This window comes from Sminthopsis crassicaudata, chromosome 1, assembly GCF_048593235.1.
Source record: "Sminthopsis crassicaudata isolate SCR6 chromosome 1, ASM4859323v1, whole genome shotgun sequence".
NCBI classification, from domain to species: domain Eukaryota; kingdom Metazoa; phylum Chordata; class Mammalia; order Dasyuromorphia; family Dasyuridae; genus Sminthopsis; species Sminthopsis crassicaudata.
In genome coordinates, this window is record NC_133617.1 from 33,530,551 (window position 1) to 33,553,224 (window position 22,674).

A 22,674-nucleotide genomic window follows, 5' to 3' on the forward strand; every position below is an offset into this window, starting at 1 on the left:
ACATATTCCTCTCCAGAAGGCCAGCTCTTGTAACAGAGAAGAAGTGGGAGCACTTTCTACTTCTTGAGCACCTTCTTTTTTCCTTCTCTAGGGTCCCCCCAATTTTCTACGGGCCTCCGCTCTGGCCGAGCACATCAAGCCGGTGGTGGTGATCCCCGAGGAAGCCCCCGAGGATGAGGAACCAGAAAACCTCATTGAGATCAGCACCGGGCCCCCGGCTGGAGAGCCCCCGGTGAGGAGCCGCGGACTCCCTGGGGCCTGAGCTCTCCCTTGGGCCCCGATTCTGGCTTGGGGAGGGACGGGTCCCCAAGAGGCCCCACTCTAAGCCCTTGCTGGCTCCACTAGTGAATGAAAGCTGCTCCTGTCCCTGGGGCTTCTCCCAGAGTGGCGGGGTCAATGCTGAGTGAATAAAAAGTAGTCTGGCAATTTGATTTGCTGCTTCACAGATGGTGGCCGATCTCTTCGATCAGACCTTCGGGCCCCCCAATGGCACTCTGAAGGACGACAGGTGAGGGGCCCCCTCAGAGAGACTCCGAGTCCCGAGCTAGAACTGGGGCTGAGTGGGGATATCTCTATCCTACCAGGAGCACCATGGATAGGGCCTGGGGCTTGGAATCAAAAAGACCTGAATTCATATCCCACCTCAGACATAATTAGCTGTGTGATTATGGGCGTCTCCTAATTTCTCTGAGTCTGTTTCCTCATTGGTCCAATGAGGGGGGGTAGAACTCAGTAACCTAGGAGAGACTCTGCAGGGCAGGGTGGGAATAGGAACTGTTGGTGAGATCCCTTGAAATCTGGACAAATAAGCAGATAGACAGTAAAACGCACTTTAACCAGAACAATTTGGGAAAGGAGATTCTGGTTATTTCCTGTCCTGCTTAATGCTTCACTCGGTGTCAGAAATTTTTCTATATAGTGTGAGCCCATTTTCCTTTCATGGCAAATAGGGAACACAGACCATAATTGAATATTTGCTGAGGATCTTACAGAGTCACTTCTGAACATCATTTCTCATACATTTTGATTCAGAGCCATTAACTAGAGGCTCTCGTACCCAGAGCCATCATTGCATCATGAGGAATCTTTCAAGTTAGCCCTTTAATCAAAAAATAAGCATTTGTGTAGGGTCTGTCACATGTCAGGCACTGTGCTAAGCACTGGAGATAAAAGGACAAAAATGATATACATGGGGGGAGAGGAGGTGTAAGGTGACCGGAAAGATGGAGGGCAGCAGTGGGGAGACTTTCAAATGCCAAAGAGGAGTGTATTGTGTAGGGGGGTGGGAGGGGGAGAGAAGTGGGGAGAGTGTAGAACTGAGGGCCCAGGAGGGAGCCCCCCAGCTGGGATGGGCCAGGCCCGATGCATGCCCACTATGTGCCCACAGGGACATCCAGATTGAGAACCTGAAGAGGGAGGTCGAGATGCTCCGAGCTGAACTGGACAAGATCAAGCTGGAGGTGGGTTCCACCCGCGCCTCCATCAGCCGCAGGATGCGGTGGTGTGGTGGGAGGGGGACCCGGGGGAAAGGTATGCAAGGTTGCCCCCCCCCGGCTCTGGGGGGTCCGTTAAAACCTCACTTAGGCTCTGTTTTCCATTTGCCCAAGGGCCCAGGAACAGTGCCTGTGACAGACCCCACTGAGCTACTCTGAGCCTCAGATGAGGTGACTCCTGTAAAGGGCTTTTGTGGTCATTGTCATCTGTAGCAGCTGTGAGGATCCCAGAGATAGCGGGTGCTCCTCAGAGACTGTGCGCTGTGGGGAGAGCTTCCTCAGCCAGGAGGTTCTGGGTTCAAGTCCTGGGTCTTGGCCGTGTGCTCTCGGCTCAAGACATCTCAGGCTCCCAGACACCTTGAGAAGTTTCCAAGGTGCAGAACCGGGCTGGCCCTCATGGGCACAGGGAAGAATAGTCATCTTCTAAGAATTACAGCTGATGGTGTATAAATATAGTGTATGTAGTATAAAACATAATCTATAATCTTGTATGATATTACGAAAAGTAATATGTAATCTAAAGTGTATAATACAAGCTATAATCTAGTATATGTAATATAATGCAATACAATATACAATTTCATGTATGTAATATGATATAATACAATATAATATAAACTAGTGTGTATAGTACTGTGTATATAACATAATCTATTTGCATATAATATAGTATGTGTAATATGAAATATAATATATAATCTAGTGTATGTAATATAATATAAAATAATATATAATTTAGTATATGATGTAATATACAATATATATACTCTGGTGTATGTAGTGTATGTAATGTAATGTAATATATAATCTATTTTATATATAATATGGTATGTGTAATATATACTACAATATAATATATAATCTAGTCTATACAATCTTAAGTATGTAATATAATACAATATAATATATAATATACAGTATATAATGCAGTGTATATAGTGTATGTAATGTAATATATAATCTAGTCTATATAATCTAAAGTATGTAATATAATACAAAATAATATATAATCTAGTATATGTAACATAACATATACAATATATATAATCTAGTGTATATGGTATATGTAATGTAATATAATCTATTACATACAATATAGTGTGTGTAATATAGTTATAATATGGTATAATATAATATGGTAATAATATTATAATATAACAATAATCTAGTGTATGTAATGTAATATAATTTATAATCTAGTGAATATAATAGTATGTGTATAGTATAATACAATATAACATAACATAATATCTCATAATTGGAGGCAGCTACATGATTCAGAATAGAGTACTAGCCTGGAGTCAGGCAGATTCAGACATTTGCTAGCTGTGTGATGACCCTTGTCATTTCACCCTCTTTGCCTCAGTTTCCCCATCTGTAAAATGGTCCAGAGCAGAAATGGCAAAGTGCTTTTGTATCTCTATCAGTGACTAAACCACAGTACGGTGGTGATGCTGTCAGACTCATAAGGGCACAGGGCTTGGAGCTGTGCTCTCCTCCCAGCTGAGGAAGCCCCTCCAGGGCAGCTGGCCCCCACTCTGTGTGGCCCAGGGGCTCACGGGGGAGCAGATTTGCCCCATGTTGTCCAGCTTGGTGCAGGGGGAGGGCTCCCTGACCATCTCCTTTGCCACCCCAGGCCCAGAGGTACATCACGCAGCTGAAGGGCCAGGTGAACGGGCTGGAGGCCGAGCTGGAGGAGCAGCGCAAGCAGAAGCAGAAGGCTCTGGTGGATAATGAGCAGCTGAGGGACGAGCTGGAGCAGCTGAGGAAGGCCAGGCTGGAACATGAGCGGGCGCAGGGCCTCTACCAGGAGGCCGAGAGTGGGTCCTGGCCCCCTGGCAGGGAGTGAGGGGCGTGGGGGCAGGGCAGAGTGGACACAGACACCCCTAAGGGATGCTCCCTCCTCATGTGAGGGGATCCCCCAGCACCAGCCCCTGCCATTATCTCATGGCAAGGGCGGACCCCTCCTCATAGCACCACAGTGATTCAGGCGTCTGGGGGGGGGGGTCTTTCTGGATGTGGGAGACAAGGAGAACATGGAGTTTAATGAGTGTGGGGATAATTGGAATTTTGGACTGGGCTAATTTCCAGGTGCCTGCAGTCTGCGTGGACTAGCCACTGCACGTATCTCAGCTTTGGTTCCTCATCTGTCAGAGGAATACTAGGGTTGGCCTCCCAGGGGGCTGTGAGAGTCAAACCGGGTAAATCTCTAAAAATGCGAGCGGTAATTGTGAGTGAAGCAGGGGGCCACGTTGCCTCATCCCACTTCCAGGCCTGAGATCAATAGTTATGGTGGCCCAGCCTTTGGCTCTGCTTGAAGGATTTTTATTTAACATTATTGCAGTCATTTTCACGGGATATCTGTTAACCCACTGCCATCCTCAACCTAAACTGACCTCCCCCTTTTTCCAGAGAAGGCCTGTGCAACTGAGGCACGGTACAGCAAGCTGAAGGAGAAACACAGCGAGCTCATCAACACTCATGCCGAGCTACTCAGGAAGGTACCAGCCTCCCCTCAGCCCCGGGGGGACCCACAGCATCAAGGGGGGGCAGGCAGGCCCCTTGGGCAACCACTGTTTGTCACTGTGATCTCAGACAAGGTACCAGCTGCCCCTTGGCTCCCAGTAATAGGACCCACTAAATCAAGGGGGCAGGCAGGCCCCTTGGGTGGCCACTGTTGGTCAGTCTGACATCAGCCAAGTTGCAAGAATAAAACTAGACTTGACCTTTGATCCATCAGCAAAACGCTTACTATATGTTAACCACTGGGGATATAAAGAAAAACAAAAAATAGATCCCTGCCCTCAGAAGAGCTTCCATTCTAATGGGGGAGACAACATGCAAGTGGGCATGTGCATTAATCAGCCCAGCGGCTTTTAGGGGGCACTCTGTCTCATCCAAAGCTGTGGGAGGCGTTCTGGGGCGATCTCGTTCTCCTTCCCTGTCTGAACTCAGAACGCGGACACAGCCAAGCAGTTGACCGTGACCCAGCAGAGCCAGGAGGAAGTAGCCCGGGTGAAGGAACAGCTGGCCTTCCAGATGGAGCAAGTGAAACGCGAGTCAGAGATGAAGGTATACGTCTCCCTCCCACGCTCTCCTGGGGACCCTCAGACCAAGAGGGGAGTGGCTGCTGGATCACCGCTCCTGGGAGCCCCCAGTGGAAGGGAGCAACTCCCTGCCCCAAAGTGTCCAGTCCCCCGCTGGTCAGGCGCTGACTAAAGGCAGGGGGGCTGCCTCCCCACAAACCCCTCTTATACACCCCACCTCCCCCCATCCTGCTGCCCGCCGCTCAGGGTGACACATTTTCCTGTCCCAGTTAGAGGACCAGAACTACCAGCTAGAGACGCTCAAGAGGGAGCTGGAGGCCAAAGCGGGAGAGCTGGTCCGGGTCCAGGAGACGCTGCTGCACAGGGAGCAGGTAGGAGACCTGGAGGGGAAAATGGATTCGAACTCGGGTCTTTGTGGCTCCAAACTTCCCTTAATTAAAGAGCTTTTGCAATCTAGGGAGGTTGTCCCACTCATAGAGAAGCATCAGACCAGGGAGGGTGAAGAAGGGCAAAGGCTGAAACACATGCGTATGCCCATGGACACACATGCACACTAGAAAAAATTGGGGAGCAGCTCTTTCACATAAGGAACTAGGGAAAGCTACATACAGGGGAGGGGGCCCCGAACTGAGCCTTGAAGGGAGCTGAGGACTCTGCAAGGTGGCGATGAGGAGGGACGGCATTCCAGGCACACAAAAGCACGGAGGTGGGAGATGGCAGGGGAAGTTCAGAACCCAGAGTAATAATCTAGACTGGTGGGAGTCCCACGTGAGGCTGTTATCCCAGAGGCAATGGGGGCCAGCACAGCTCTGTGTAGTGGAATGGTGGAGTCTCCAGCCCTCACTGAGCCTTCGACAAGTCAGTAAGGCTCTCTCGGAGAGAGACCGGAGTGACGGCCTTCACGTTCTCTTCCAGTTCTAAATCTACCGTCCCATGACAATGAGTTATTTTGCTTTTCTGTGCCTCAGTTTCCCCGTAGCTAAAAAGAGGGGATTGGGCTCTGTGGCCTGCGGTTCTCCAGTCCACATTAAATAAGGGTATCTCCTCCCCTGAATAGGTTCTAACACAAGGGTTGAGGAAAGACCCAGAAACCCTAAGCTGAGGACCTTTCCTCCTTCCCATGGGGATCTTACGCTTGTTGGGCATGGATGGATCGCCCCCTGGTGGTGGACCCCATGCCAGGCAGCTGCAAGAAAACTGATCAGCTTTGCTTGGGGAAGAGAGCACTGGGCTTGTAAACAGAAAGATCCCAAGTTCAGATCTTCCCTCAGAGACTCCATTTTCCTCACCTGTAAAATGGGCATCAGAGTTTGTAGGCAGGAAGGGGAGGCCCACTGATGCTCACCAGTTGGGTGACTGTGAGCAAGTCATTTAACCTCTGAGCCTCAGTTTCCATGCTTATAAAATGGCGGTGATATTAGAGAGTCGGTCCCAGAGTTAGGAGCACCTGAGTTCAAGTCTTACCATTAGAGTATACTGGCCATATTCCTAAGGCAAATCACCTAACCTGTCACTCCCCAGAGCTACTTTTGTCAAGACCTGGAAGGAGCAGAGAAGGTGGTAGAGAAGAGTTTCCTCTTTGATGACATTCTGGTCAATCCAGAAGTGCCTCCCTGTCAGTGGTTGGGAGACTCAGACGAAAGAAGGAGCATTAATGAAGCACCTACTGTATCCAAAAGTAGGGATGTGACTAGGAAAGCAGGACAGTTATTGGGCTGGAGGAACCACATTCTTCACAGCAGTGGAATAATTAAAAAGTGCCGAGTAAATAGCATTTTCTGTGATTGGAATGGGCCTGGCTCTCCGGGACTCTGCGTTAGAGGAGGAGGAGCGGGACTAGGAGCAGATGAGAACATACGCACACACACAGATATTCATGTTTATATATTCTCATCTGCTCTGTCATGGAAGGAATGTTATGTGTGTGTCTGTACAGACACATTTGTAAATGGGAGGAGAGGAGATTAATGGACACCCCTATTTATATTTGTGTGTATGTCTAAACATGCTTTGGGTGGCTACAAACATACATACAATTACACAAGCTGGGCCTCTGAACTCCCAGTGTAGGGGGCAGTCAGAGACAAGCACTGCCACATGTCACACACTGTGGGATTCTGGGGATGCAAAGTCAGTCCCTGTCCTCCAGGAGCTCACACCAAGCAGCCATGTCCCACAGAGAGACATGTGAGAGAAAGAGGAAGGAATCTCACAGGGAAAACATTAAGATTATAAGGAGATTAGAAAAGGCACTTCCTCCTCCAATCTTCTGTTTCCTTTCTCCTCTTCCTCTTCTTTCATATTCTTTCCTCCTTTTTTCTTCCTTTCTTTTTCTTCCTTCCTTCCTTTCTTTCTTTTCCTTTCCTTTTTCTTCCTTTTCTCTTATTCTTTCTTCCTTCCTTTCTCTTTTTTTCTTTCTTTTTTTCTCTCTGTTCTTTGCTTCCTTCCTTCCTTCCTTCCTTCCTTCCTTTTCTCCTTCTCCCTTTCTCTCCTTCCCTCCATCTTTTTTTCTCTCCTTTCCCCTCTCTCTCCCCCCCTCCTTTTTTCCCTCCTGTTTTCTCTTTCATTTGAAAGGTTGCCTCATGGTAGCAGAGGGGTAAGGTGGGGAGATCTGTATGAGATCCGTGAAGGCTCTCTGAGGGGTGGAAGGTGAAAAGTTAAGCTTACTATAAGGACAAATTCAGCAGCAATCAGAGCCATCCCAAAGGGCGATGAGCTGCTCAGGTTTAGGATGGGCTCCCCTGAGAGGTTTTCAGACAGAGCCTGGACGGCTCCCTGCTGGGAGGTTAGAGAAGAGACTCTCAGTCGGGTACTTGTCGGACTGGCTGGCTGCGGAGGCCCAAACAGTGCCGACATTCTGTGACACGACCTGGGAGGGGCAGGTGTTGAGAAGGGGTCGGGGTGATGGCCAGAGCTGGGTCAGGAGGGCCAGGGCCTCACCGCATCCTGCCGGGGGTGTTTGCAGAGTGGATCCGAGCTGAGCTCCAAGCTGGACGCCCTTCACTCGGAGAAGGAGTCCCTGAGCAGCACCGTGAGGGAGCGGGAGGCCGAGCTGCAGTCCGCCCAGAGCCTGGTGCAGGAGAAGGAGGCCGCCCTGAGCCGGGAGCAAGAGCGAAGCAGCCGGGAGATCAGCGAGCTGCAGGGCAAGCTGGCAGAGAAGGTAACCCGTGCTCCCACCCACGAATAGGACTCCTCCAGAGCCAGTGGGGAAGAACTGTCCCTGGCTTCTCTCCCCAGGAAGTCTGCATTTTGGGTCGTTTGCGTCATCTCTTGGGCCTCAGTCTACTCATCTATAAGATGAAGGGGTTGGGCTTCATGACTGCATGATTTCCCCTAGTCCCAAATCTAGGGATTTAAGGTACAGAGCGTCTCTGGAGGGAAAGGAGCCCTGGGCGCCCCCTTGTGGTGAGAGTCACAGATTTTTCAGGGAGGAATCCTATATGATGCTGCTTTGGAAAATGAGCCTGAGGTCGGAGTGGAACAAAGGACTTTGTGGTGTAACAGAGCTCCTCCTGGTTGGATTTCAGAAGACCTAGATTTGAATCTCATCTCTGTTACTCTCTCAACCACCTTTATGACCTTAGAGATGTCATTTAGTTTTTTCTGAGCCTCAGTTTTCCTCCTCTGTAAAATGAGGCAATTGGACTATATAGCCTCCTTATGATCCTAATAGCCCCCTTCCCTGAGATATAACACCATGTACTGGAGAGAGCAACGGACCCAAAGTCATTCCCATCCCAGTGACGTTCAGCTGTGGGACTTGTGCAAATTCCATAATTTCTCAACCCAGTCTTTCCAGCTCACTACAAAGTGAGGTCGCTGGGCTAGGTGAGACATATCAAACACAGGGGAGCAGATTAAAACGATATTAGGGAGTACTTAACAAAGCAAATAAAAATACAGTAATGTAAAGTTCTGTTGTGTCCAGAGACTGCCGATTGCTCTCTGGGAGGAGATCTGCTGTCTCAACTCAATCTCTCAGCCGCCAACTCTGACATAGAGTAGAGACTCTCTCCCTTGCTCAATGTCTCTTCTTTTATCCTCCCAGAGAATGGGCATGGAATAACTTAGGGACTTCTGGAAAAAATAACTTTAACCAATGAACTTGCTCCTTTTAAACATTAAGCTCCTCCCCAGAAGTTCAAAGGGGTAAAACTTCCCTTAAAGGCCCGAACTACAGAATCATTAAGTACCGACTTAGCACTTAGTAAGAACCTATCATCTCATTATCTCATTAGCACTTAGTAAGAACCTAACATCTCCCCCTTTCTTTTGATTTAGAACATAGAAACATAAATCCATCAATATGGGAGGTATTACACATAATTACATAGATTACATAAACATAGTAACATAACTTGTAGAAGTATGTAACAAATAACATGATCAAATAATCATACATTGAGAATTTATAAATGTCCATAAGTCTCATCTTGTGTTAGGAAATCCAATTATTCCTGCTGGTTTTAAAGTTCTTTAACAGTAATTATATTTACGTCTCCTGGGTAATAAGTAAGAGCTAGCATGATAGCAAATAATTCATTCTGTTGAGTGGACTGAAAAGGAATCCTGACTACTCTCTTTATGGTTAAATCATGAGAGTATACAGCACAAATATTTTCTTTCGAGGCGTCTGTAAAGATTATTGGTCCTTTAAGAGGAACCTTAGAAACCTTTTCTTCAAAAATCCATCACCAATTATGTAGTACCCGGGTTATCTTTAATGGAGATCCATGTGCAAAATTTGGAGCGGTGGCCAATAAAATTTGCCATTCTGGGATGGTCTCATAGCATACATTAATTTGTGCATTGATATAGAATGTGTATATTTTTTCAGGACTTATTCCAGATAATTGTGTTACTCTCTTAATAGCCTTTAATAAAATCCTAGCCACAAGCACTGGGTAAGGAGTAAGGCTTTGTTCTGGTTGTGCTGGGAGGTTCACCCACTCTATCACACTGTCTCCTTGATGAAGGACTGCTGTGGGTGCTTCTTTTGTAGCAAAAACTGATATTTCCAAGGGTTTTTGAGTGACTCTTTCAACCACATTGGATAAAGCCAGTTCAACTTCTCTCAAAGCCTCTTGGGCTTCTTTTGTAAGCTGGCGTGGTGAATTTAAAGCACTGTCTCCCCTTAAAATGTCATATAGAGGTTGTAGTTGATTGGTAATTAAGCTTAACACTAGACACATCCATTGGATATCTCCTATTAATTTTTGGAAATCATTTAAGGTGTTCAACTTCTCTGTTCTTAAAGAAAGCTTTTGTATTGTGAGTGTCTTAGGATATACTTCATATCCTAAATATTGAAAAGGAGCATGTCTTTGAATTTTTTCTGTAGCTATATGCAGTTTGTAGTACTTTAGTGTTTCCATGGTCTTTTGTAGACATGCCTCTAACATTTGTTCCTCAGGTGCACATCCCAAAATATCATCCATATAATGTGACAATATTACTTTTGGAAAGGCTTTTCTTACTGGAGCAAGAGCAGCTGCAACATACATTTGGCACATAGTAGGGCTGTTTTTCATTCCCTGTGGCAAAACTGTCCATTCATATCTTTTATAAGGCTCAGCCAAATTAACACTAGGCACTGAAAAAGCAAATCTTTTCATATCCTCCTTATCTAGAGGAATAGAATAGAAACAATCCTTAATGTCTATAACCCATAGAGGCCATTCTCTTGGCAGCTGAGTAGGAGATGGAAGTCCAGGCTGAAGAGTTCCCATAGTTTCCATCTGTTTATTTACTCTTCTTAGATCAGTTAACATCCTCCATTTCCCAGATTTCTTTTTCACCACAAATACTGGGGAATTCCAAGGACATAGAGAAGGCCGCAAGTGTCCTTGGTCCAGTTGTTCGTTCACTATGTCTAATAAGGCCTGAATTTTACCACTTCTTAAGGGCCACTGTTCTACCCACACTGGTCTTCCACTGAATAGGAACCGGTGAAAGTGCAGGTAGGCCTTCAACAGCAGCCCTGCCTAAAAAGCGGAAGTGCTTATTTGTAATCCTATCTGCTGTAAAATGTCTCTTCCCCACAGATTGATGGGGATTTTTTCAACCACAAAAGGAGTAAAAACTCCTGTTTCTCCTTCAAATATCCATCTCAAAGGGGTAGCACTAACTTCAGCTGCTATTGATCCTCCCACCCCAGACATATAGGTGTCTGCCTTAATCTTTGGCCAGTGACTGGGCCAGTTAGCACCTCTAATAACTGTTCGATCTGCACCCGTGTCTACCAATCCTTCAAATGGTATTCCGTTTATATAAATAGTAAGCATAGGTCAGTCAGCTGTCACAGCTGCTGTCCAATACATTCCTGGATTTTGTTCATTGGAGTCAGAGTCTAGGCGACTATCACCAGGTTGCTTATTAGGGGTCCGTAACAATAAGCCTGATGCTACTACTTCTCCTGGTTGATAAATCACACATTGTCTACCTGTGTTAGTGACTGGGATATTAGCTACATGTTCTCCAGTCTCCCACATCAGTGTATGGATGGACACTGTTTTGTAGGCACTCTCAGAAGGTGAATTGGTCAAGCCTACTGTGCCTGGAGGCAAAGGATCCATAGGCTCAACAGGAACAGATTTCACTTCTCCAGGGAGTATCTCAGTAGTCTCTACTGCACACAACTCTATTTTTCCTAATTTCAATCCCTTTCTTCATTAAGTTAGGTTCTTACTAAGTGCTAATGAGACAGTGAGATATTAGGTTCTTACTAAGTGCTAAGTCAGTACTTAACAATTCTCTAGTTCTGGCCTTTACTGGGAATTTTATTTCTGTGAACTTCTAGGGAGGAGCTTAATGTTTAAAAGGAGCAAGTTCATTGGTTGAAGTATTTTTTCCCCAGAAGTCCCTAAGTTATTCCATGCCCATTCTCTGTGAGGATAAAAGAAGCGACATTGAGCAAGGGAGAATGTCTCTACTCTAGGTGAGAGTTGATAGCTGAGAGAGCAATTGGCAGTCTCTGGAGACAACAGAACTTTACACAGTAAAACATAGATAATGTTATTAGATGGTTTTCTAAGTCATTATGCAGCCTGCTGGAATCTTTACATATGATAACATGGCCCCAGACTGGCATCAGACTGGATGACCTCCCTTCCAACTGTCATAAGTTAATCCCTCAGCCTCAGTTGCCCCATCTGCTAAATGGGGATAAGAATCCCCACCTCTGCCTATATCCCAAGGTTCCCACAAAGCACTTTATAAAGAGGGAAGCACTTCATCCCCATGGTTGGTTTTTGCCCTTCTTTCCCAGGAGGCCCAGCACCAGGGGCTGCAGCAGAGACTGTTGGACGAGCAGCTGTCCGTGCTTCAGGGCGCTGTGGCCGAGGCAGAGAACACCGTGAGGGATGCCGTGAGCAAGCTGGATGACCCCCTGCATCTGCGCTGTACCAGCTCTCCAGGTCGGGGAGGGAGGGAGGGAGGGGAAAATAGAGAGAAGCACATCTGTGGAAGCTCTGCCCCTACTTTCATTTTTTTGGACATCTTTTAAGTTTGTATACTCAGCATTCCTGACATACCCTCCCTGCCCTTGTCATAAAAGCCAGGGAGGAAAAAGCCATATATCAACCAATATTCAGCAGGGTATGTAGCCTTTCATACCTGTAGTCCCCCACTTCTCTGACCTCCTCCAGAGCCAAGACCAGTCACCTTAATTAACATGTAAATAATATTTAAATAAATTAGTATGTTCATAGGAAGCTTTTTGGCTTCATATTAGTGTTTATTTCCATTTATCTTGTTAGGGATATTATATACAGACAGATCTCAATTAGTGCAAATAAGGAATTGTGTGACTTCTAACATTGATTATTAAAATTGGTACTGCATTGGCCTTGAGCCCGTCACCATGTCTTATACACAACATTTTGGGGGGCACGTTGTGGTTCACTTACACTCACGAACCAGTTTATTCAACCGTTCCCTAGGCGATGAGCACCCACTCTGCTTCCAGAGAGTTCTGCCTCTCTGTGGAGCAGGCTTTAGAAGAGGGGCTAGTTCTGGGTGGGAGGGAAGTTTCTCAAGGCCCTTGCTGGGCTGGGGTCTTTAGGGGCTCATTGCTCACCAAAGCCCCACTTTAAAGTGGGACCCCACCATGAAAAGGCAGCTCCTAGAAGGGGCCCCCAGCCTGGCCAGGCCAGAAAGAGCGAGGATGGGCGGAAGCCTGCTCTTTGTCCCACATGATCCCTGTTCCCACCCCCTCCTCTCTGACCTGTGTTTGCAGATTACTTGGTGAGCCGAGCCCAGGCCGCCCTGGACGCCTTGAGCGCCCTGGAGAAGGGGCAGATGAAGTACATGGCCTCCATGACTGGTGAGTGGCAAGGAGGAACCCCCGGGCTCTTGGCTGGGCAGAGGGCAGGACTCAGACCTCAGAGTGCGCCATCCCTAGCTCACTGTAAGGGTGGGACGGATGGGCCGCTGCACCTGGAGTCAGTCAGCAAGCACCTATCAAGGACCTACTAAGTGCCGACCCTGTGCTAACTAGTGAGGGCCCAGAAAGAAGCAAAAGACAGTCCTTCCCCAATCTAGGAAAGACTACAGTTACCGGCCTTGGGTTCTGGTCATTTTAGCCGCTTGTGTCTGAGAAGGAGAAAGAATAAGCATTTATATAGTGCCTACTGTATACCAGATACTGTGCTAAGCACTTTATAACTATTATCTCAAATATATATATTGAGGGGGTTCCAGAGAAGGGCTTCCTGTAAAAGGCAAGCATTGATTAAGTGCCTGCTGTGTGCCAGGTACTCTGTAAGGCACTGGGAATACATAAAAAAAAATTAAACCTGCCCCTGCCCTCAGGGAGCTTACATTCTGCTGTACCCACACTCTCACATCCAAGAGTATTTTCAATTCCCTCGGGTTCCCTCCTTAACCCCAGAAGTTAAAAAAAAAAAAAAAGGATGAAGAGAGTTCCTGAAGTTTCCATTCTTTTCCTTCCTCCCCTGGAAGTCCAGTCCCACTCTCTGGCCCAGAGGGGAAACCCACCAGATTTCCTCATTCGTCTCTCTCTGCATTTTCCCAGACTCCTCCGCGCTGGTAGCAGCGCTGGCCCAGTTTTCTCACCTGGCTGCAGACACCATCATCAACGGGAGCGCCACCTCGCACCTGGCTCCCACGGACCACGCCGACCGTGAGTGAGCTTTCTCCCCATCCCCCTCGCTGCAGACTCCCCGGGCTGGGCCCTGGAACATCTTGTAAAGACAGAATATTATGGAGAAATCCCTCAGCTTGGACTCAGAAAGACTCATTTGTGATCCAGCCTTAGACCTCCTGACCTCAGTTTCTCCAGCTGTGAAATGGACTCAGTCACAGCATGTTTGTCCCTGGCTGTGAGGGGCAGCTGATATAATAGTGTGTGAAGACAGGTTTGCAAGCCTTAAATCCAGTATGTCCTCTTCTAGTGCCCTTATTGGTCCTGGACTAGGGCTCTAGAGAGGCCACAGCCATTGCCCATCCCGGGAGCCTGGCCGGGAGACCCGGACGCCTCCACCTGCTCTGGCTGCCCTGCTCTCCCCATCTCTACGCATCTGAGTCCCTCCCCCCCCTTTTTTGCTGAGGCAATTGGGGTTAAGTAAGTCAGGTCACAGCCAGGCAGTGTTAAGTGTCTGAGGCCGGATTCGAGGTTCCCTCCGCCTTTTCAGAATACTGCCCAGATGCCCAAGAACTCCCCAAGATTTATGGCCCATCCTAATGAAATGGTGAAATGTTCAGAGACTGCCGGGTTATTAAGTGGGAAAGCATGAGGGTTCAGTTTGTGAAACATTCACGTGAAACGTTTGCCACAGGTCGCAGAGGTTCGCCCTTTATTAAGGGAATTATTATGAAAGAAGGAAGGAAGGAAGGAAGTTCAGATGTGATTGTATGACCCTGTCGAGCCACTTCCTCTCTGCCCGCCTCAGTTTCCTCACCTATAAAAGAGGGGGAACAATAGCATCCCCCTCCCCGTGCACTTGTAAGGACCAAGTGAGGCTTTCCTACCTTAGAGCATCATGTTGGTGCTGGTTATTATTCGCTGCTGCTGAGACCCCGGGTGACTTTGTGAGAGATGGGAGGACCAAGTTCAAGCCCCAGGTCTGGCATTTGCTACTTAGGCTGCTTTGGAGTGGACCTCTGAGCCTCAGTTTCCCCATCTGTTAAAAGATCATAATGACATATACCCCAGCAGCAAACGGTTCAGTGCAGCTTTGTCCGGTGTTGGGCCCTGCAAGGGCAGGGTGGGAAGAGCCCAGAGGACCCGCGTTCAGATTCTGCCTCTGATCCCTCCTGGTGACATGACCCTGGCCAGATGATGTCCCTGGGCGGCCCAGATGAGAGCGGCAGTTCACTGACCACCGGCCTCGAGTTTCCCTGCCCCAGTGGGACTGCGGGTCCCTGGGGACGCTCACCCTTGTTACCGTAACTGCTCGCTCTTGCCCACAGGACTGACCGACACATGCAGGGATTGCGGGGCCCGGAGCCTGGAGTACTTGGGGCTGCTCAAGGACAGGCAGTCTCTGCCACAGGCCGACGCCAGCCGGATGAGGGGCCCCCTGCAGGGCATCCTTCAGCTTGGGCAGGTGAGGGGGGCAGAGGAGACCCCCTTCCCCAGCAGGGACCCTTGGAGAGGGGGGAAATTCGGGCCCTCCTGGGCCCCCATTTATCAGAGCCTGCTCCAGTGAAGTCTGTAAAAGGGAAATGCTGATTCTCTCCCTAAATTGCTCACATCTCAATGCTCCCCCGACAGGAGCTCAAGCCCAAGAGTCTGGACGTGCGGCAAGAAGAACTCGGGGATCTGGTGGACAAAGAGATGGCCGCTACTTCGGCCGCCATTGAAAACGCTGTTCGGCGAATTGAGGTGACAGCCTGGCCTGTCCAGTCACTTGCGACCTCCTTGGAGGCCACAGGGATGGCTTCCTCCCCCCTACCCCAGGGAAGTTGGGGGGCCAGAACTCTCTGCACGGCCCCTTCCTCTGGGCTTCCTGAAAACATCTCCTAGAGGAGATGGGACCATCAGAGGAAGGCAGGGCTTCTCCAGAGGGGCTCTGTGTCCCCCTCAATCTAAAAAGGGGGGGGGCTGATCTGGATGAGCGAGCCCCGAGCTCCTCTCTAGCCCTGAGACCATAACCTCTCCCTGTCGGTCCCCAGGATATGATGAACCAGGCCCGACATGAGAGCTCGGGCGTGAAGCTGGAAGTGAGTGAGAGGTGAGGACCCCCACTTCCTGCCCCCTCCCATCAGCCCGCCCAGATCCTGGGCCATGGCTCCGGCCACTGCTTCCCAACCCCGTCCCTTGGTATAATGCTGGGTCCTGCCAGAGGGGAGGCTTGGGGTGCGGCTGGGGGGGCCACCTCCCACCCACATACCAACCTGGCTTGGGGTTTCCCTCTTCTTTCCAGGATTCTCAACTCCTGCACCGACCTCATGAAGGTAACCACGGGGTAATCCTCCCCGACGGGAACTGCCAGAAGGGAGGAGGGAGGGAAGGAGGAGGGAGGAGAGACTGCCTGCTCTGGAATAAAACATGGGTCTTGACTTGCCAGGCTATCCGGCTGCTGGTGATGACGTCTACCAGCCTACAGAAGGAGATTGTGGAGAGTGGGAGGGTGAGTCTGGAGAGAGCCCCTCAGGAAGGGAAGGTCTATCCCTGGAAGGGTCTTGCTCAGTCACAGAGACCTCTCCCCCTGGAAGGCTCTATCAGCCTCAGAGACCTCAGCTCTTTCTAGTACTATAGCCAGCCTCCTGACGGCTGCATTAGCTGGTCTGAGCTCTTGGGGATCTCAGGGGCTGTCTTGTCCTGTCTCCCCATTTTATGGATCAGAAAGTAAGAGCCAAGGAGGTGAATTAACTAGCCCCAGGGCACACAGGTGGCACCTTGTGGCAAAGGTAGCAATATCCTGCTCTTCCCTTTCCTTCTCCCCCTCTTAGAGTTGCTGATTAATTTATTGATTGGGACCTTCTCCACTCATTTGGATTATGAACCTGGACCAAAAGCTAATGATAATAACCTGATACTTTAGAACAAAGATACAGAATGAAATTAAACATTTATTTTAAATTAATGTATTATTAATTTTATTTTTATTATAAGTAATTTTTAAAATTTATATTTATATACATTTACTCATACACGTCACCAGCATCACTGTTTAAAATAGGAAGTAGTCCCCAAATTACCTCTCTTTGGCCCCAGGATGTTACAGGTAATTTAAAAATAGTTTTATTTATTAAGCGCCCCCTCAATGCCAGGAACAGGAAGTACAGAGGCAGAACCACAAAATCCCTGCCCTCAAGGAGCTAACTTTAGAACAGGGAGGGGACCAAAGAGGAAGACATGATGGAGTGATGCTTGAGGGAGGATCAGCTTTAATCTCCCCCCCCCCCCCAGTCCTTCCCCCACAACTAGGAGTCTAGGAGTCCCCAGTCTGGAGACTAAAGGCCTCTGGGGAGAAGGACTCAGGATGGAGGGCCTCCCCCTCTCCCCACCCCCTCCGCACCACTTGCCCACCCCTCTCACTTCTCTCCCCTCTTTTCACCAGGGAGCGGCCACTCAGCAGGAATTCTATGCCAAGAACTCGCGCTGGACCGAAGGCCTCATCTCAGCATCCAAGGCTGTGGGCTGGGGAGCCACCCAGCTGGTGTAGGTCCAGGCAGGAGAGGGGGGAGGGGTCACGGCGGGGCCTCTGGCCGCCTGGGTGGGAAAAACAGCTCCTCCATCCCCTGCGGCCTCTTCCTGCCATCTCCGGCCAAGGCTACGAGAAGGAAGCTTGGAGCGAGCTCATCCATTTAGAGTAGAGCCGGAGGAGGAGGCCCCTGCCCCAGCGCAGGAGACCCAGGGAGAGTAGTTTACTTGCTCAAAACCACACAGCTAGCATGTGCAGAGGGGGGGAAGATAATAATCTGGGCCCCCAACCCCAAGACCCCCACGTTACAGGGGCTCTGAGGGGACTTACCCAGTGTCTCACAACCTGCACCAAAATTCCAGGTTTCCCAGTTCTCAGTTCCTTTTTCTGTAGCTTTCTCGTGCCTGGGAAGCTTGAGGGTCTGCCATCCTGGCTCAGCCCCGCCAGGGATTGCAGCCTGCAAGGTTCTGGGGAGCCAGAGTCCTGTCCCATCACACATATGCAGGCCCAGCCAGACCAGCTTTTGAGCCCCTGGGGTTAGGGAAAGACACTGATAAGCCAGGGAAGGGGAGGGAGGGTAGCCTTGACTCCATGACTGACGGGAAGAGATTGGATCAGCAGGGGTGGTTTGAGCCCAGGGATGGGCCTGGCCAGGCCTTCTTCATCTGGCCCTGATGTGGATGAGGGAAATTTGAGCCCCGGCTCAAACTTTGCCCTGAGGTTTCTGGTCCTGGGACCCCAGGGCTGCTGCTAATGCTGCTTGTGAGGGACTTCTGGAAAGAGAAGCAGCTAGTTACAGGGGTGAGCCTGGCACTGGTGTCAGGTCTGGTCTTGCCCAGCTTACAGACAGAAAGCCACCAGGCCAGCCCGAGGAGTCTGGGCTGGGAGGATGGGAAACTTCTCCCCACGGCTCTGTTTGTGTTGGGAGGAGGCGGATGGGGCGCATTTAGTCTGGAGAAGAAAAGATTGAGGGGACAACGGAGCTGGCTTTCAGCTCTGGACATCAGAGGCTAGGAGGAGGAGGGATTGGCCTGGCCCTACTGGGCCCCGGACTGTCAGGAAGGCTTGAGCTCCAGGCCTTAAGCTAGCTAACTACTTAAACTCCTTTAGGCCTCAGTGTGGAGGCTATGGCTTTTGAGTTCCTTCCTGGCTCTCGAGGATAATATGGTTCCAGTAGCAATGGGAGCAAGCTTCAAAGGGACAAATTTAGTCTTGAACTCATCAATGAGAACTTTCCCAAATTGCTGCCTAGGGAGGTAGTGAGCTCCCATCACTGGAAATCTTCAGTCAGAGGCTGGGTACACATGTTGGGGATATGTAAGTGGGGCTTTCTTGGTCACTTCACAGCTTCTGTGATTCTTTCCTCCCCCCCACAGGGAGTCAGCTGACAAAGTGGTCCTGCACACAGGGAAATACGAGGAGCTCATCGTCTGCTCCCACGAGATTGCAGCCAGCACAGCCCAGCTGGTGGCCGCCTCCAAGGTGAGGCCCCGAGCAGCCCTGGAGGGTCCCCCACTGGTTCTTTCCCTCGGTCCTGGCCAGAGGCCCATGTGGAGGCTTTGTGAGGCTCCTGCCTCCTTCAGTCAGAAATATCTACGTCTGCTTCTTCCGGGTCATTGGAGTGTGAGATTCCTTGAGTAAAAGTTAGAAGATCCAGAATCTCGAAAGCTCAGCTACTCAGGGGGACAGATGACCAGAGCTGGAAGGGAGGAGAGGCCATGTGGCCCAACCCCCTTTGTTTACAGAGGGAGAAAACTGAGGCTGCCAGACACTGGAAAACAGGAAGAGCTAGTTAAGGGAGTCAAGGGAAATCTCCAAGTCGTGTTTTCCTCCTCCAGTCTCCAGGGCCACATGCGAATTCTACCAAAATTTTTTAAATGATTAATTCCAATACTATCCAAACTATTTGAAAAAATAGAGAAAAAAGGAGTTCTACCAAATTCCTTTTATGACACAGATATGATGCTGATACCAAAACCAGGTAGAGTCAAAACAGAGAAAGAAAATTATAGACCAATTTCCCTAATGAATATTGGTGTAAAAATCTTAAATCAAATATTAGCAAAGAGATAAAGCAAGTCATCCTCCAGGATAATACACCACAACCAAGTAGGATTTATACCAGGAATGCACAAAATAAGAGGGAAGGACTCTTCTACCTGTAACTTTGGTTCCTGTGATCCTAGAAGTCACTAACATTATTTCTGAACCTCAATAATCACCATGTCTTACCTATTTTATTTTAAATTTAAATTTTAAATATATATGTAATTACAAAAAGAATTATACTTCATGTATATATAGGGCAAGTGCTTCCATAGCAGGATTTTGTAATCTTTTGTGCCATGGGCCCTTTCTGAGTAATGAAGTCCCTTCTCAAGGCCAGGCTTTTAATGCACAAGATAAAGTGCAGGGCACGGCCACAGAAGCCGAAGCAGTGTCGTAGCCCAGTCTGGAAACATTAAGAACAAGGTCAGGGATTCCGGTTCGCTCCAGGCAGGGGGTGGGGTGGGGTGCGATGGCCCCTTTCTGAAGGTCCCCTGGCTTTTGGGCAGGTGAAAGCTGACAAACACAGTAGGAATCTGAGCAGGCTTCAAGAGTGCTCCCGGTCTGTGAACGAGATGGCTGCCAACGTGGTGGCCTCCACCAAGTCAGGCCAGGAGCAGATCGAGGACAAAGGTAAGGGACCCTGTGGAGGAGGGAGCAGGGCGGGAGGAGGGATGGGCATGGGGGAGGGGCTCCTCACCATCTTCCTCTGCTCTTTCTGACTCTCAGACACCATGGATTTCTCGGGCATGTCATTGATCAAGCTGAAGAAGGAAGAAATGGAGACCCAGGTAGGATACTGGACCCCCCTCCTGGGAGAGGCAGGAGACACTGAGTGATGGCCCAGTAGGGCTGGGGGTGTTCAGGGCCAGCTGCCTGGGGCAGAGCGGGGCCTGTGAGAAGGTTGGGGGTCCCAGGGGCTGGACAAGCTGGGAAGGGCGTCATGGAGGAGGGACAAAGAGGCCTGTGGCCGCCATACTGAGCCAGGGGCTGATGGGTTCTGGGCCCTGCAGGTGAAGGTGCTGGAGTTGGAGAAGACGCTGGAGAATGAGCGGATGCGGCTGGGGGAGCTCCGGAAGAGGCACTACGCCCTGGCGGGAGGGGTGGACCAGCCCCCCGAGGAGGAGCAGCAGTTCGTCCGCCCCGTGGCCAGCCCCCGCCGGGGCATCCTGAAGAAGCCCCCGCTTGCTCAGAAGCCCACCCTGGTGCCCAAGCAGGACTGCCAGGTACCCTTGAAGACATGGCTCCCCGGATAGCCGGGCGGCTCAGTCGAGTGTGGTGGTGGAGGGGAGATGTGGCGGGACCTGGAGGCGAGACAAGTCCTGCGTCCAGCCCTAGCAGAGCCGTTCACCCCTCTGAAAAATGGAGAAAATAAAGACTGTGGCACGTGCCTCAGGGCGGTAGCAGGCTCAGGGAAGAGCCCGAAGGGGCCGCTCTGCCGTGGACCCAGGCGGGCGCAAGGGCCAGACACGCGGCACCTCTGAAGGAGCTGGGGGTGGTGGCTAAGAAAGCAGTGGGGCTTCCGTGTGTCACCGCCCGGGCTCGCGCTCTCCTCAGATGTCCAGTGTTGGGCGGCAACCACGGGGCAGCTGTGGGGGTGGGGGAACTCGCACTCCGTCCTGGGAAAGTCCTGGGGTGACGTGGGAGCCGGCATCCCCTCCTGGAAGGAGCAACACAGACACACATGCACAGTAAATGTCCACACATGCACACAGACTCTGTACTGTGCACAATAAAAATGTCAACACATGCACGTGCATAGATACATGTGCACAGTAAATGTATCTACACATGCACACACAGACAGTAAATGTCTACACTACACATGCATGTGCACAGCAAATGTGTCCACACATCACACAGACAGTAAATGTATGCACATGCACAGTAAATATGTCTACACATGCACAAATGTCTACATAGACACATGAGCATGTACCTGCACTCACACAATGCACATGCACACATCCATGCACACACATGTACTTGTGTATGTACTTGCTCACATGCATGGGCCGCCCACACAGGTGCACACACATAGTCGGGGCCCAGCCGAGCACTTCTCCCATTTCCGTGGTTTGTAGCTGCCCTCAGCCTTAAGAGATCCTGGGTCTCCTTATGGCTCCTTGCTTCCCGCGGCAGGATGCCCAGCCCCTCGCCAGGTTCAGCCGCTGAGAGTCCGTGATGGGGGCCGGTGCTCCACACTTCAGATGCACACTCACACAGGGTCTGACATAGATCCCACGAGAGCGCTGCTGTTTGGAGGAACACGAGTCTCTTCAAATGGGGAGAGCGCCGAGCCATCCCTCTGAAAAGGGGGTATTTGTGCCCCGATGTCAACAGCAACCTGGAGCTGGCCACTGTGCCAACCAGGGTCTGGGGCACTCAGACAGAAACTGCAAGCTTAAGTGGAAAGATTTTGGGGGTTCCTGCGCACTTGCCTTTAAAAAAGAGATTATTGAGGGTACTTTTTCACGGGAGACCCTGTGAGCCACAGCCTTCCTTATGGGGTCTCAGTCTCTGAGTGTCCCGCCCTCTGGGAGGAGCTGGGGTTGGCTGGGAGAGGCAAAGGCGCTCTGGAGGCCATCAGCCTGAGAGCATGAAGAGCCTTGGGTCTGGGGGAAGGAAGCTTGGTTTGCAGCTACCTCCAGGCAGGAGCAGGGCAGGGGTTGGCACTGGGGGCCCCCAGATCCATCCACTCTGAGCAGTTCCCTATTGTCATTTCAGCTCGAGAAGGAGGATGGCGTCTACCAGGCCCAGCTCATGAACTCCTAAGAGTGCTCAGCTCTGGCTTTGAAGAGAAATGAGGCTGGGGGACCCTTCCTGGCCCAGGGCAAATGGGAAGGCTCCCTCCTAGCTCCCCTTTACCCAGATGGCCAAGGAGACATCCCCCAGACCCAGCTCTACAGGGCTTGGGGCGGGGAAGGAGTGGACCCCAGAGCCAGGAGATATCTGTGTTTTAAACAGATCACAGCTGGATTTCCAACCCCTGGTTTGCTGTAGCATCTTCTCCACCCCCCATGGCCCGGAAGCCCTGCAGAACCGCTTACTTCATGGGCCCCCTCGAGCAGAGGGTGGGGGGCAAACTGAGGGCTTTGTGGCTGTCGGGCCCGCGAGCGGCTGAGCCGTGCCGGACAGTGCTCCACCCTAGCTGTGATTATTTATCTGCAATAAGAAAAACTTCTTAGCCCAGCGAGGTTCCCCGCCGACCCGAGCTGGAGTCCTTCAGGAGAGACATGATGTTTTTAAAATCCGGCGTTGCATCTTTTCTCTACTGTTTTATATTCAGTGTGTTGGGTACAGGGGCTGCAGCCTTGGCAGGGGATGCTTTGGGGAGGGCCCGGCCCTTTCCTGGGATGGAATCTGTGATTTTGGTTTGTTGGGGGAAATAAACATTAAAGAGGAACTCTTAAGGAGCTCCGTGGCTATTGGGATACTCAGCCCCTCTGGGTTTTTATTTGGGGAAGCAAAAACAGG

The 22,674-nt window shown here is 50.2% G+C and overlaps 1 protein-coding gene and 1 long non-coding RNA gene across 2 annotated transcripts in view; one reads left to right on the forward strand and one right to left on the reverse strand.

Moving 5' to 3' along the window:
- HIP1R (huntingtin interacting protein 1 related) overlaps nucleotides 1-22,631 on the forward strand; it is a 69,494-nt gene extending 46,863 nt beyond the window's left edge. Inside the window, exons 11-32 of the mRNA XM_074298652.1 lie at nucleotides 92-232; nucleotides 447-508; nucleotides 1,388-1,460; nucleotides 3,130-3,313; nucleotides 3,906-3,994; nucleotides 4,449-4,565; nucleotides 4,810-4,911; nucleotides 7,506-7,700; nucleotides 11,808-11,955; nucleotides 12,777-12,863; nucleotides 13,575-13,682; nucleotides 14,972-15,108; nucleotides 15,276-15,386; nucleotides 15,677-15,735; nucleotides 15,928-15,958; nucleotides 16,072-16,134; nucleotides 17,068-17,168; nucleotides 18,528-18,633; nucleotides 19,707-19,830; nucleotides 19,927-19,988; nucleotides 20,211-20,423; nucleotides 21,925-22,631. Of these exons, the coding sequence (XP_074154753.1) occupies nucleotides 92-232; nucleotides 447-508; nucleotides 1,388-1,460; nucleotides 3,130-3,313; nucleotides 3,906-3,994; nucleotides 4,449-4,565; nucleotides 4,810-4,911; nucleotides 7,506-7,700; nucleotides 11,808-11,955; nucleotides 12,777-12,863; nucleotides 13,575-13,682; nucleotides 14,972-15,108; nucleotides 15,276-15,386; nucleotides 15,677-15,735; nucleotides 15,928-15,958; nucleotides 16,072-16,134; nucleotides 17,068-17,168; nucleotides 18,528-18,633; nucleotides 19,707-19,830; nucleotides 19,927-19,988; nucleotides 20,211-20,423; nucleotides 21,925-21,972 (2,361 nt within the window). The 3' untranslated portion in view covers nucleotides 21,973-22,631. The remainder of the gene's footprint in view (nucleotides 1-91; nucleotides 233-446; nucleotides 509-1,387; nucleotides 1,461-3,129; nucleotides 3,314-3,905; nucleotides 3,995-4,448; nucleotides 4,566-4,809; nucleotides 4,912-7,505; nucleotides 7,701-11,807; nucleotides 11,956-12,776; nucleotides 12,864-13,574; nucleotides 13,683-14,971; nucleotides 15,109-15,275; nucleotides 15,387-15,676; nucleotides 15,736-15,927; nucleotides 15,959-16,071; nucleotides 16,135-17,067; nucleotides 17,169-18,527; nucleotides 18,634-19,706; nucleotides 19,831-19,926; nucleotides 19,989-20,210; nucleotides 20,424-21,924) is intronic.
- LOC141560465 (uncharacterized) lies at nucleotides 13,646-15,048 on the reverse strand. The gene is made up of 3 exons (XR_012487723.1): nucleotides 14,938-15,048; nucleotides 14,531-14,682; nucleotides 13,646-13,743 (listed from the first exon to the last, which is right to left on the reverse strand). It is a non-coding gene; the product is annotated as an uncharacterized LOC141560465 (long non-coding RNA).
- Nucleotides 22,632-22,674: the final 43 nt, after the last annotated feature.